The sequence below is a fragment of the Notechis scutatus genome, chromosome 13, assembly GCF_049901735.1.
Source record: "Notechis scutatus isolate UNSWTSFEM ecotype Mainland chromosome 13, rNotScu1.2, whole genome shotgun sequence".
NCBI lineage: Eukaryota > Metazoa > Chordata > Lepidosauria > Squamata > Elapidae > Notechis > Notechis scutatus.
The window spans coordinates 9,018,111-9,033,816 of NC_142021.1; the positions used below are offsets into that span (position 1 = coordinate 9,018,111).

A 15,706-nucleotide genomic window follows, 5' to 3' on the forward strand; every position below is an offset into this window, starting at 1 on the left:
CCCCTCACATCCTGGATATAAACTGTTTCAACTCCTATCCTCAAAATGACACTAGAGAGCACTGCACAGCAGAACAACTAGACACAAGGACAGTTTTCCCCCCGAACGCCATCACTCTGCTAAACAACTAACTCCCATATCACTATCAAAATACTTAGTAAGATTGTATTACTGTTATTCTTCTCATCCTTCCTATTACCTATCTCTTCCCACTTATGACTATAACCTTGTTGCTTGTATCTTTACAATTTATATTGTTTTACTTGTTTTCTAGTATGTTTTGGTTGCGTATTAGTAACCTATGTATGATTTGATTGCTTATAGTAACCTATGACTATCACTAAGTTTTGTATCTTATGATTCTTGATGAATGTATTTCATTTTTTCTTATGTACACTGAGATCACATGCACGAAAGACAAATTCCTTGTGTGTCCAATCACACTTGGCCAATAAAGAATTCTATTCTAGGTCATCTAGTCCAGTGGTTCTTAACCTTTTTGAAAGAATCGCCCCCTTGAGCCATTGAGGAAGTTATCATCGCCCCCTCCCTCCCCCAACATAACCTCTCAATCACAACACAAGGAAATAATTCTTCAATGTATGTAAACACGTTTTTTGTTTTCTTTAAAATTGTCATCAGGACATATCGATGCAAATAATTGATTTCTAGTCTTTTTCCCATATCTCAACTGTGTGAAAAATTCTGATGCCACCCATCACTTTACTCCTAAACTTCGTGACACATGTATTTCATTATTATCTTATTTATTATTCAAGACACTTATTCAAGACCACTGAAAACAAAATTCAACTGCAAGAAAATGAAATGCCCGGAAAAAAACCAGTAACATTTAATGATTTAATTACAAGTGAATTTTAAGGCGCAAAAGGAAATATAAAAAGGGCATAAGAACAAACCGCGATGCAGGAACTAAGAATTTCAAGACGAAAACTCTGAAACTAAATTAAGATTGGAGGAAAATATATATTCATGCAGACTGTAAAAAGGGTTAAAAAGACACAAAGAAAATTTTTACAGAAGGAAAGCAACAAGAATCAGAGCGACAAATTTAATGGGTAGAGTGATAGAGGTTGCTGCGCAACATGCATGGAGGATGAGCGATGCGTAGTCACATGTCTGGCATTCTGTACTGAAGCTAGCTGGAGGAACATTTTAAAACACAGTTCAATCCACTAATAGCGAGCGATCTGATGTTTTCGTACGACAGATATACAGCGGTTCACTGTACGAAAAAAAGTCTCAAAAGTGTCCCCAAAACTTCTCGCTCCATCACCCCCATATCAACCCACTTCCATTCCTTCGTCCCTGTGTCGCCCCTTTTTGTTCCATCGCCCCCCTGAAAAACGAAATCACCCCCTGGGAGGCAATATCATCCAGGTTAAGAACCACTGATCTAGTCCAACCCCCCGCCCAAGCAGGAGACCCTACACCATTTCTGACAGTCTCAAGTGATGAAGCTCCCACAATTTCCAAAGGCAACTTCTGTTCCATGGGTTGATTGTTCTCCCTGTCAAAAAAATTCCTCCTTATTTCCAGGTTGAATCTCTCCTTGTTCAGTTTCCATCCATTGTTCCTTGTCTGGCCTTCAGGTGCCTTGGAAAATAGCTTGACCCCTTCCTCCTCTCTGTGGCAGCCCCTCAAATATTGGAAGACTGCTCTCCTGTCTCCCCGGTGTCTCCCTCTTTATGCATTCCAGGATCTAGTTGGGGAACCTGGGGAGGATTTCTGAATCTGTGTGAAGATCGATGTCACGAAGTAAGCAATTATTAATACTTAGGAGTTCCCAACCAAGACGTAACTGGACTTCCTTTGTTTTTCCTTGAAGACATCTTGCTTCTCATCCAAGAAGCTTCTCCGCAACGTCTTCAAAGAAAAACAAGAAAGTCCAATTGCCTCTTGGAAAAGCACCTTTGGGACAACCATGACCTGGATGACTGACAATATCCATAGACAGGTACTTAGGAGTGATGGGCATTGGACACCATGTTTCTTCCTACAATGACAAAAAAACCTTGATTTATTCAATTAGCAGTTCTAAGATCCACAAGAGAGAGAGAGTGTGTCTTTATTATGGTTCGTTGTACAGTCAGACAGATATTAAGACTGAATTTGACATTTTTATCCATCTATGGAGTGAAATTGATTTCCAGCCAGAGACGTTTGCAGTTTTGGCTTACATGAAGTTTCTCCTGGGATGGGACAACAGAAAGGGTGGGGGCTCCAATTGGACTATTTATGTGTTGGAGATGACCAAGGTGAGCCCGAGGGAGGGGTCAAATACATCATCAGTCTCGAGTTCCTTCATGCCTATAAGAGATCTAAGTGAACCCACCTAGAATTTTAATTGACTCTTATCTACCACCAATTTACTTTGACCGTTAGTAGTTCTGATTCTTGTAGAGAGTGTTAGCATACAATAAACCTATATATTCATTTAAATTGCCTGGGCTCTGGTTTCAAGTTCTTGACTGTCTGTTTATCTATCTACCTACCTACCTACCTAGCTACCTAGCTACCTACCTATCATCTGTCTATCTATCCATCCATCCATCCATCCATGTAGGAGATGACTAGGCTGGGCCCAAGGAGGGGGGAATCAAGCATATCATCAGTCTCGAGTCCCTTTGCACTTCTAAGAGATCTAAGTCCAGCCCATCTTGAATTGCATTGATTTTTCTCTACCCCCAGTTTGCTTTGGCCATTAGTACCGTGTTTCTCATATAATAAGGCCGGGTCTTACTTTTTTTTGAGCCCCGAAAAAATGGCTAGGCCATCTTTTTGGGGGGTGACTTAATTCCCCCCCCCCCTTGCATCTTCGGGTGGGCGGGCGGCGATGGCTTGGATGTTGACCTCGGCGTTGGTGGGGCACTTCGTATCGGGGTCAATACAGGCAGAACCATATCCGGGTGTGAAACAAAAGTACTTCCTAATGGCAAGCCCCCCCCCCCCATTTCACATGTTTTAATATAGGCCTTAATTTGGGGGGAGGGGCTTAATTTCATTTCATGCCTATAAAACATGCTGGGACTTCCTATTGGGGGAGGCCGTATTGTTGGAGAAACAGGGTAGTTCAGATTCTTGTAGAGAGCTTAAGCTTGCCATAAACCTTTATGTCCATTTCAACTGCCTGGGCTTCCTGACTTACTCTGCGCTTAACACTATATCTCTGACCCACTCCCCTGATTTTCCAAACTGAGTGCACCTGTATTTCCTTCTTTTTCTTCCCAGGTCTAGCCAAGCCAATGGGATTAGTTGAAGGCCCAGGAGGTTTGGGCCAAGGAGGAATGGCTGCCACACTGAGAGATGACAGCCATGAATCTGAAACGAAATACGAAGAATATGGTTATAATGCGCAACTGAGCGATCGAATTTCCTTGGACAGATCTATTCCAGACTATAGACCCAAAAAGTAAGTAAGTTCTCTACCTGACCAGCCACTGGAGAAAATTACTCTTTTTCCTATGCTTGTTTTGCATGGATCCTAAAAGTTGAATGAATTATAGACCGGGAAATTATAATTTCTAGCATACGAATATATGAATATACTGAACAACTATCATCTGTATGACATTGTTAAGATTCTTGTTTTTCTCGTTTGTTTCACACTGTTTTCTGCCTTTCTTTTGTTCTTTTGCATTCCCATTTCTATTTACAAGGGCATGGTTGGTTTCTTGGATTATAAACTAAGAAACTACGGATGGTTCCTTCTGAACAGCCCCGTGTTATTTCTGTGGGCTAAGGTGCTTTTTATCCGATCGTTGCCTTGGCTGCGGCTTTTCCTTCTGTCTCCCAAGCTGATTCCCACACCCTTCTAGGGAAAAGAATGGCAGAGCCTAGAGTTGGAGTCAAGAGAGGAATCAACCTGGAGTCCTTACATTCCCACAAATGCTCTAAGTCCAACCCCTCTTGAATTCCATCGACAAGTGCCAATGGGTGGCCCTGATTTTTTCATGCCTTTACAATATTCCTCATGGCAAAACAGTCTCAACATCTTTTTATTCCGTAATGTGGTGACCAAAACTGGATGCACTATTCTAGGTGTAGTCTTACTAATCTCACTAAGACAAATCTCAAGTCTTCTTTAGACCCAAACTTAGCAGCTGTCCTTAGCAGCTGTACAGTAGATCAAGCATGGCCAGTTTTAATGTTGATATTGCAAGTTTCCCCATGCAGCTCTTCCTAATATTCATAGCTTTCATGTAACTCTACGGTTTTGCAAATTCCCCCCAATGCTTTTTTTGTTTGTTTTACACTAATTTGCCTCATGCTGTCTTTTGAAAACATAAAACTCATGACCCTCCTTTAAAAGATAGCAGTCTTTGTTTCCAAAAAATAAAAAATAAACCAACACCTGTCATACATGGCTTGGTCTGCCCACCTTTCCAGAATGAGTAGGTCTCAATTTGGCAACCATCACAAATGTTTATCCTCACTTGAAGTGAGGTGCAGAGAAATATTATTACAAAGTGAGACATGAATGCCCAACAGGAATAAAAAATCAGGAAAGAAATCCCACCCCTGGTTGTAAGTGTGAAAAACTTTTCCAGTGCCGTTGTAACTTCAGACAGTCACTAAATCCATGGTAGTGAACTAATGGCATGCAGAGCCATTACTGCCAGCATGTGAGCGCTCGCCCAGAAGAGGTGTACTACAAATGTGTGCGCACTGCCCACCCAACAGCTGATTTTTCGGGTATCTGGTGTGCATGTGCAGGGGCGTGGCAGTGCGGAAAACACACTCGCGCATGTGCAGAAGCACTCGGCGTGCATGGGGAGGTCGCACACGCATGCACAGGAGGCCTGAGGGGGGGGGGGTGCACGCATTGCCTTCTGAGTGATGGCACATGAGCACGAGCAGGCAAGCGTGTGCGCCATTATCGGCACGAGAGCCCAAAAAGGTTAGCCACAGGGGTGGGATTCAAATTTTTTAACAACCGGTTCTGTGGGTGTGGCTTAGGTGGTGGGCGTGGTTTGGTGGCCATGTGACTGGGTGGACATGGCTTGGTGGTCATGTTATTGGTTGGGCATGGCCAACTCAATATCACTCACATCGAGGCACGCATCTCCTCGCCTGGCCTCTCATGACTGTGGGGATGCTGCAACAGTCGTAAGTGTGAAAAATGGTCATAAGTCACTTTTGTCAGTGCCACTGTAGCTTTGAATGGTCACTCCACACAAGCAAAGTACCAGCAAAGGAGGAGAAAAAAACTCCAGAGAAGTTCCTGAGACAGGAAGTCTAGTCCTGCCAAGAATGTAATAAGGGTTAATGGAGAGGCAGTTTCTGTAAGCAACACCAGAATGTTTCCTTCCTGCCTTCCTTACAGGATTAGCCCAGTAATTTCTTCGAACAGTTTGGTTATCCAAACTGCTTAGAATGTTAACAACCGGTTCTTGCAAATAGGTGCGAACTGGAAGAATCCCACCCCTGGTTAGCCACCACTGCACTAAATGAACGGTTGTTAGTCAAGGTCTACCTGGAGTTAAGCAAAAAAATGTTCCTTACTACTATTGTAACTGTCTAATTCTGAGCTGCTGGGTGACCTGGGAAGTTAGCTAAATTGTCCTAGTTTAAAAACAACAACAACACACCTTTTGACCCGATAATTAACTTCCAAAATACAAAAGGGGATGCAAAGCCTCAGTAAGCAGAATTTCACAGTGAGGTTCGATTCGTGCAAATGTCAAAAGCTTTCAGCTAATTTTTGATGCCGTTTCAAGATTTCCTGTATGTTTCCCTCATCTTTGCTTGGCCCATTAGATACAAAATTGATTTCTCTTCGTTGGGCCCTGGCTAGGCTTCCTAATTAAACATTGAGTTTAATTATATCACAAAAGGGTGCAATGTAGATCTTAATTACTACCAGCAGCCCTGGGGGAATAACAGAGAGATAATGGGCAAACGAAAATTCGATAGAATGCTAAAAAGAAACAAAACCCAAAACTGAACGATAGCCTTTATTCGAAATCCAAACGCGAGATTCAAAAAGTGCTCGATCCCTCATTGATGTTGGAATCCAATGGATCTTATGAGTTGTAGGTTTAATTTTCACCCAAGCTGGGGAAAGCGAAGGAGAACTCAGTTCTTTGAAAACATTTTCCCCTTCTGCTTTCTCAAGGTTCAACTGACTTCATAGGTGTTGTATTGATTCTTTTTGAAGGTGGGGATGGAGGAGGAGGAGGAGGAGGAGGAGGAGGAGGAGGAGGAGGAGGAGGAGGAGGAGGAGGAGGAGGAGAAGGAGAAGGAGAAGGAGAAGAAGAAGAAGAAGAAGAAGAAGAAGAAGAAGAAGAAGAAGAAGAAGAAGAAGAAGAAGAAGAAGAAGAAGAAGAAGAAGAAGAAGAAGAAGAAGAAGAAGAAGAAGAAGAAGAAGAAGAAAAAATAATAATCATGATATTTCAACATCTGCCTATCCAAGGTCCTTGGAAAGGATTCAATAGGTGGAAAAAAATGTCAAATCCAATCTGAACATCTGGCTGATTGTGCAACAAACCAATTAGAATAATCTTCCATTTTTCTTGAAGCATCTGAGAAATTTGAAAGAGAGAGCAAGAACACAGCCAAATTGCAAAGCTGTTGGTTTGCCATTTAGGGGATTCATATTTTAGTGGCACAAAATGAAGCATCCAAGTTCCTTGATTACAACCAGTGGTCTCAAATCCAGCTAAGAAAATTGGTCCCAAAATGAGGAAAAAATAACCACTGTGCTCTTCATACCAGCAAATGATTAATTAGCAGCCTCGGTTTTTAATTACAGGTAGTGACTGTTTATATGAAATTTTTGTGGGACTTTCTCATGAAAAACCTGAAAATCGTCAGACTTGAATTCTGAGACATGCATAGGATTGCACTGTGAGCTATATTAAGCTCCATCTCTATTTTAATGGAACAGAATCACCAAAGCAATGAAATGATTTTTGAAAGAGAATGCATAACAGTTGACCTGGAAAATTTACACTATTTCAAAGCTTTTTTTGGGAACATTCTAATCTGCATATTTTTAAGGAGCTACCATTCCATCGGCATTGAGTTTGTTACTTTAATTGGGCCTGAAAGTATCATTATAAAAGCAGACAGACAGACAGACAGACACATACACACACACAAAATCTGAAAATAAATGACCAAAAAGTCAGAAATCTACTGCATAGATAATGTTCTCAAGGCAAGGCTATAAACACTTGAGAAATAGGCCTGAATTTCTTCTGGAATGGACCTGTCGCCAAAAATAGTTTTGTTTTTCGTGTTTTGCTAAAGGTTGAGATATAATTTTCCAAGTAAAATCCATCCATTGAAGTGGAAAATAAGAAGAGACTAGGAAGAACATTGACACAAGTCGGATAGTTAGTCTTTGACTTATGACCACAACTGAGCCCAAAATTTCTGTTGCCAAGGGAGACGTTAGTTAAGTGAGTGCTGTCCTGTCTTGCCATTGTCCTTGGGTCTAGTTGTTCTGGTGTGCAGTGCCCTATAGCAGCGTTTTGAGGGTAAGAGTTGAAACAATTTATGTCCAGGATGTGAAGGGTCTGTAGACATTTTCACTGCCCTCTTTTTGACTCATGCAGCGTACAGGTCCTGGATGGAAGGCAGGTTGGTAGCCATTGTTTTTTCTGCAGTCCTAATTACTCTCTGAAGTCTGTGTCTGTCTTGTTGGGCTGCAGAACCAACCCTGACAGTTATAGAGGGGTAGATGACAGACTCAATAATAACCTCTGTAGAACTGGATCAGCAGCTCCTTTGGAAGTTTGAATTTTCTGAGTTGGCGCAGAAGAACATTCTTTGTTGTGCTTTTTTGATGACATTTTTGATGTTAGGTGTCCATTTTAGGTCTTGAGATATGATAGAACCTAGAAATTTGAAGCGCTCTACTGTTGATGGAAGTGGTTTGTCACAGTTTCCATCTCAGGAGATTCTTTTCATTTTGCAATCCGTTTTACAGTTCTGGTAATTCCAGAAGATCTCTATCCAAGCACTAACCAGGACTTACTGTGGCTTGTGACCCTGGAAAAACTGTACTAGAGGTTGCTACTTCCAGAGACTTAAAGACCCTTACTTAGAAACCATTCTTATTGAATTCAATGGGCCTTTTCTGCTGAAAGCAGGCGTAGTTTTATAGAGCTTAGCTGGCCATCATCATTTTGGAAGGAAGATGAAACACTGATGTAGAGAAATTGTGTCCTTTATTGTTTCAAAGATAATTGCTTGCATTTCCCAGTGCCTGAAGTGTTTGGCTTTTTGTGAAGAAATATTTGTTTGACGGAATAATAAGTTTTATATTTCCGTGTTTCTTATTATGCTCTGACCTATTGTTGCAGCAGATCCTGTTTCCAAATCAGGACACAAGACCACGAAGGGTAGGAGAATACAGGTTTATTTGCGCAAAAGGTTCAGAGCATTAGCATGGCAGATTCTGAACCCCCGGCTCTTCCTGAGGTGTCACTTTTATACATCTCACAGCCTTAGCCTAGCCCAGGGCGTTTCTCTTATCAAGCTATACCATATCATATGTATTATAGAAAGGAGAAGTAAATCTAATTAGTCATTTTACGCAATTCAGCATATGCGTACTTATCTTACACCCTCCGTTATTTTCCATACCCACCCTTGTTTACTGGAACATGTCTAGTTCTTTGGTTCAGTAATTTCGTGGTCTACACAATATTGTATTAAGCAACTTCCATAATATTTGCTAGGAAACTTCTGCTAATTATGAGAATACTTTTCTGGTAACTTTCCATTCTGCTTCATTTAAACGGCCAGTTAAAGGGCTTTCCCACTCAAATGCAAATAAGTGTTGACTGCTTTCGTGTATAGGTATTGTAAAGAAAGCATCTTTTAAGTCTATGACTGAGAACCACCTGGCAGTCTGCAGGAATCAAGCCTAAAATGACATATGGATTTGGGACCGCCAGATGGATGGTTACAGTGGCCAAATTCATGACCCCGAGGTCTTGAACTGGCCTAAACCTACTGTCCCCCTTTGAGATGGGCAGTATTGGGATATTCCATTTGGATTCGGTGGGCACCAGAATATGGTGTCTCAAGTATAGATCGATAACTTCCTGAATTGCTTGAACGATATGCCTGGGGTATGCCTGTTGTCGGATTCTGATAGGTGCTTTCATTGGTAGCATCCCTGAGTTTAAGTGACTGCCTGTCCCAGAAACCATCAGAAAATTACCCCCTGCGCTATATTCTAGGGACAAGTGGTTCTAGCAATTTTCCTTTCAACAGCATTTCTTACAAAATTGCAAGGCAGTGGTTCTTTTCTTTTCTTTTTTTCTTTTCCTATAAGTTTGGGTTTGGACTTTTTCTGCACGATTCAGCTTACCAAGCAGGAGTGACCTGCTGAGTAAATTATATATAAGACCTGAAAATTGAGGTGCCTAAAATATTAATTTCTCTGCATGGTAGCAATATCTTCTCAACCAACCCCCTCCCTGTCCCCTAACCCTCCACCTTCTTAATCTCCATCTTGGGGGGGGGAAGTCTTTTCTGTCTTTGCTTAGTCCACAATTCATGTCCTACTTTGTACACCATGCAGATCAGCCATGGACAGCTAAGGTCTTCTCCACTGTCAGATTAAACATTAAGGATCCTGCGTAGCTTTTTCTCCAGTAATATTGTACTACTAACTAGAGCATACAATATATTTGCTAGACCAATTTTTGAATACAGCTCATCTGTCTGGAACCCGCACTGCATATTGGATATTAATACAGTCGAGAAAGTCCAGAGATATTTCACAAGAAGAGTCCTCCACTCACAACAGAATACCTTACGCCACCAGACTTGAAAATTTAGGTTTAGACAACTTTGAACCACGCCGCCTTCTGTCCAACCTAAGCATAATACACAAAATTATCCGTTGTAATGTCCTACCCATCAATGACTATTTCAGCTTCAACCACAACAGTATACAAGCACACAATAGATACAAATTCAGGGTAAACTGTGCCAAACTCAACTGCAGGAAATACGACTTCAGCCTGGAATGCTCTACCTGACTCTGTGGTTTCTTCCCCAAACCCCAAAAACTTTAACCTTAGACTGTCTACTGTTGACCTCACCCCATTCCTAAGAGGTCTTTAAGGGGGCGTGCATAAGTGCACCAATGTGCCTACCGTCCCTGTCCAAATGTTCCCTTTTATTCATATTCATTTCATGTATTCATAATCATGTTTATACTGATATCTGTTATCTAATACATGCTTGACAAAATAAATAAAATTAAAATAAAATTAAAAAAGGAAAGCAAATCAAAAATCAAACAGCCCATCTAACTAAGACTCCCTTTTGATGACTGTAAGCTCTTAATTCGGACCAGAGTTGGGGTGCCTGGATGGAGCTGAGCATTTGCCAGCCAGATGTCCTTCCCAATGCCTATGTGGAGTTCACAGCAGATATTTTCTCTTTACGCCCTGAAACATCAGTCACTGCCTAGGATTGAACACTCAACCCTCCAAGTGGGAGTCTTCACTACTATGCCTCCAAACAGCTCACAACTCATCCAATTAGGGTAGATTAAAAACCCTGCCATTTACACATAGTGATCTTGGTTTGTGTGAAAGTTAGTTAGGATGGGGAGCGTTTGTTTCTTTCCCCTCTTTGCATGATTTTTGTGTTGAGGACATTGAGTGAACTTGGTCTGTTTGCTCAAGGGCTCAAGTTAATGTATGGACCCATAAAACAGATTAATTCAGTTTAAGCCTGTTATAGGACAGAACCCAATGCTGAAGTCTACACACTCATATGGCTAAGTTTGGTTTTCATAGTATATAACTCCAAACCAAGGAGAGAGAGAAAACAGTTTATTTAGTAGTAGCACACCTTCATTTGAAACTATGGTTTGTTGTTGGTTTAAACAACTCCATTTTAAATATGATTGGTTGTCATAACTGAATCCAGAGCCTTGCCTTAATGATTTGTGATTCTACTCCATTTGTATCTGCTACACACACACACACACACAGAGAGAGAGAGAGAGAGAGAGAGAGAGAGAGAGAATGGAGAACCAAGCCAGAAACAAGCTGCCATCAACTCCAAGGATAGTTCAATAAACCATGCTTTTAAAAAATCTTTCCCGTCCCAACTAAGAGCAGAATTTACAAGAAATTTCTCACCTGCTTTCATAACATTTCCTTTCCTTTCCAAAATGTGACTTTCGACTTTTTCAAAGCAAGCTCCAAAAAAAATGGTGGATTATGCTCGAGAGGAGAAAGAAAGAAAAAAAACATCTTAAGCACAATTGCTTTAGAAAATTGCTGAGGTCGCACATCCAGATTAGGGATGATTTTTAGTGCGGTGTTCAGTTTTGCGAAGCTTCTTATGGATGCCGATGAAAGAAGGCTGCGTTACAATCAGAGAATTTGAAGATGGATCTAAAGCGATGGCTAATTCAATCAAGGGCTCTTCAGGTGAACTTTAATTGCCATTAGACCCAGTCTGCATAGCTAATTTGGCAAGCTTTAGGTTCCTCCTGCTGGTTTCATGTCTAATGTGCCCAACTGCCCCGTTTCTAAAATAAATCCTTTATGCCTTGATAATTGGCAATTCCTGAACTTCCCTGGGTGCAGAAGGTTTCAGAGTTGAACCATTCTCCAATGGCTAGGTTGTTGTTTTTTAAAAAAAACCAGTGATTGAAGAGAAGGCTCTCTGTGAAATATATGTGATGTCCTTCAAGAGAAACCTGGTTGACAAAATGTTTTTATAGGACCTGAATGAAATGAAACCAGGTTGGCAATAATTGAATTCTTTTCTTTCTTAGGTTCCCATTCTAACCCACTGCTTTGGGGACAATCCTCCTATGTCCTAAACGGGATAGGCTCTTCTGCTTGAGGAGGGGGTTGGATTTGTTCTGGCCCGCCAGCGGCCAGCAGAGCTGGAAGCAGATTTGGATAGTGAGGAGGTTGGGGGGAGAAACATTGGGCCAGTCCTGGAGTCTGGGGAAGGGCTCTGCATCGGAGGCAGAGATGGGGCCAGGGAGTCCGACAGTTATCAGCTGCTTTCAGACTCGGACATCAGTGAGGCAGAAGAACAGCTGGAGCCTGTTCCCAGAGTGCACATGTGCAGAGCTGTCAGAAGAAGGGAACAGCTAAGGAACAAGGGTCAACTTGGGAGGAAAGCCATAGGTGGATGGTGAATGGCCCCTCCCATAGGGAATAAAAGAGGAGCGAAAGGGGAGTGGGGTTTTGCAGGAAACAATGAGTTCGTTTGGGTGAAGACCTGTTCCTGCATTCTTGCCAAGTATTGTCTGCTACAGTGTGGCGTCTGAAAGATATCGGCCTGGCAACTCTCGAAGTCTGATAAGGTCTATAATAGTGAAATCTCTTGAAAGACTGTTGGCCGGGATTTTGCTGGAGAGGAATTCACTGTAAACTAAATAAAAGGGGTTTATCGGGACGAGGAGTCAGTTTCATGCTGTTGGGGAAAGCCTAGGCCAGAACAGGATTAGGAGACGTCTCCAAGGTTCCTTCCAACTCTGTCATTCTGTTATCTCTCTGTCTCTTTGAAGTCTTTTAGGAGGTTGGAAACAGCCTACATCCTTTGCTTCCCATGGACATACTGTCAGGGCTCCAAAAAAATACACCCATAGCAAACAGAACTGAGGTGAGCAGGTTCTTCAAAGCACAAGTTTATTGGATATATCATATTGGCACAGACCAGTGAAAACTGACTCTAAAGGTTCCCGTGGTTGTCATCTAATTAAAAGTAAAGATTACCTCCCCCCTTTCCCAGACAATTAGTCACATGGTCCAATCAAGGTGTTGTCTGGTTGCTTGGAACCTTCACTCTTCCTCTTTTCAATAGCACTTAGACTTATATATCACTTCACAGTGCTTTTATAGCCCTCTTTAAGCCGTTTATAGAGTCAGCCTCTTGCCCCCAACAGTCTGAGTCCTTATTTTTAAAGCCCTCAGAAGGATGGAAGGCTGAGTCAACCTTGAACTGGTGGGACTTGAACTGCCAACTGCTGGCAATCAGCAGAAGTAGCCTGCAGTACTGTACTCTAACCACTGCGCCACCACGGATCTTGTCCTTGGTTCTCAGGGGAAACTATTTTGTTTTGGCTACCAAACCCCAGCTATCTCTATTCCCCTCAACACCATTGTGGCACACACTGAAGCCTCCAAGATGGCCTCATTCAGGCCAGCTTCAGAGTTGACACATACAACTAGAGCCACGGTGGCACAGTGATTAGAATACAGTACTGTAGGCAACTTCAGCTGACTGCTGGCTGCCAGCAGTTCGGCAGTTCAATTCACACTGGCTCAAGGTTGATTCAGTCTTCCATCCTTCTGAGATCAGTAAAACAAGGGCCCAGTTTGTTGGGAGCAAGTGTTGCGGTTCGACGGCAACAGGTGTGGACGGCTGAGGTCTCGGAGAGCGAGGACTCAGATGAGGGGCCTGCGTGTGATGCCAGGACTATCGGAGAGTAGAATGCTGCCTTCAGAGATTGTGGAGGCTGGCAGCAGTGATGAAGAAGTCCCCGAGGAGCCTGTGCCAAGTGCATGTGCGCGCAGGGCTGCTCGAAGGAGAGAGCAGCTGTGACAGCACGGACGACTCGGGAGTAAGGCTGCAAGGTAATGGCCCCTCCCTTAAGAGATAAAAGCCAGCTGAGAAACCCGAGTTCTTTGCAGGAAGCAAAGAACTTTTTGCACTCAAGTCTTATGGACATTCGGATTATCTTAGATTGTGTTTGTAGACTTTTTGTGTTTGAAATATTTCTTGGCAACTTTATATAGTGTTCTTGGCAGCCTTGCACCACCTTGGCAAGGCTCGTTCTTATCAGAGACAATTAGTTTCAAACAGCCTTTTAACCCAGAAGGATTGGAATTCATAAAGAATCATTAAAAGGTTTTGCTGTTACCTCTGTTTCGTGTTTGTTTCCTTGGAACAAGGTTTGGGTCAGAACAGCAATACGCTGACTCTATAATCCACTTAGGGAGGGCTATACAGCACAGTGAAGCGGCATATAAGTCTAAATGCTATTGCTATCTCCTGGTGTTCACAAGCTTTTCCATTAGCTCATTAGCTCTGCACTGCAATGGTTGATCATTCTCCTCTTTTGTTTTTTTTTTCCTCTTGTGTGATTGGAAAATGAATAAATTCTTGGATCCTGCTCTCAACACCTTTGCAGGGTACCTGGTACTCTTCCATCCCTTCCTGTCTTCCCACCCCCCTGAAGAGAAGTACCTAATGGTGAAAAGAAAAAAGGGGAAAAAATACGATCATTATGTTGAAGTGTTGAGAGAGGAGGTCAGTGAATTTGACAAGAGGAAAGAAACTCATTTCCCCTGGGATCATTAGCCGTATTTTAGAGAACAGGCTCTGTAATTGCTATGGTAATTGGGCTCTGGAATTGCCTGTGAGAGCGTGTCGGTTATTTTTAATGTTAATTTCTGTGCAAGGGCGAGAGACGGAGTGTTACTTTCATGAGGTGTGCCGTTGCAGGAAATGTTGAAAAGGGCCTTGATGAATCCGATCAAAAGCTCACCTGGTCTATCAAACTGTCACAATCCCAGCCAGGGGTTGCACATTCCCAGTTACCCCGAGGGCTATTTTCTTTTGACTTCTTCCTCGCAATCCTCTCGGATGGGAAGGATTATCAGCCAATATCTGGAGGGACAGTGACCTCTTCTTTCAAAAGAGGCCACGTCTGAGATGGCTAGGATGGAGAGGAATGGCCGTGCGTGGTCGAGATGACTCATGGAAGGAGGAAGCTAAGATGTTCCTCACCGGGAGACATTCAGAATCAGAATGGAGCTGGAAGGGACCTTGGAGGTCTTCTAGTCCAGCCCCTTGCTCAAGGAGGAGAACCTATACCATCCCAGACAAGTGGCTGTCCAGTCTCTTCTTAAAAGCCTCCAGGGATGGAGCTGCCACGATTTCTGAAGGCAACTTCTGTTCCACTGGTTAATTGTCCTCACTGTTAGGGAGTTTCTCCTTAATTCCAGGTTGCTTCTCTCCTTGATTAGTTTTCAACCATTGTTTCTTCTCCTGCCTTGGGGGTGCTTTCGAGAACAGGCTGACCCCCTTTTCTTTGGGGTAACGCCCTGAAACCGTTCTTCATATGTTTTAGTCTCCAGCTCCTTCATCATCTTAGTTGCTCTTCTTTGCACTTCTTCCAAAGTCTCAACATCTTTGTTTGTAGTGTGACCAAAACTGGATGCACTATTCCAGGAGTAGCCTTAACAAGGCTTTATAAAGCGGTACTAATACATCACGTGATTTTGATTCTGTGCCTTTGTTCATATGCATTTTATTTATTTTAATTATTCACTTTATGGATTAGCCCTTGGGCCATATCAAAGTTCAGGGTCCCAGACAGAAATTATTCTGATAAAATACGATTTGAAATGGACTTGGAATAAAATACGATTCAAAATGAAACGTTTTATTATTCCTATTTTTATGCCTAGACTTCTTTTTATTCTCCGCAGGTGCAAACAGATGTCCTATCCCGAAGACCTCCCTCAAGTCTCGGTGGTCTTCATTTTTGTAAATGAAGCCCTGTCTGTCATCCTACGCTCAGTTCACAGCGTTGTGAATCACACGCCATCCCACTTGCTCAAGGAGGTCATTCTGGTGGACGACAACAGCGACAACGGTAACTGTTCACAAGTGTTCCCAATGCCAGCTTGCTGGTTTGTGCTCCAGTTGCATGGTCCATCCTGAGAGAAGGCCA

The 15,706-nt window shown here is 42.5% G+C and overlaps 1 protein-coding gene across 1 annotated transcript in view; it reads left to right on the forward strand.

Moving 5' to 3' along the window:
* The window catches only part of GALNT9 (polypeptide N-acetylgalactosaminyltransferase 9), a 114,364-nt gene that overhangs the window by 39,770 nt on the left and 58,888 nt on the right, over nucleotides 1–15,706 (forward strand). The window contains exons 2-3 of the mRNA XM_087942946.1: nucleotides 3,253–3,433; nucleotides 15,462–15,628. Coding sequence (XP_087799072.1) covers nucleotides 3,253–3,433; nucleotides 15,462–15,628 — 348 coding nt within the window. The remainder of the gene's footprint in view (nucleotides 1–3,252; nucleotides 3,434–15,461; nucleotides 15,629–15,706) is intronic.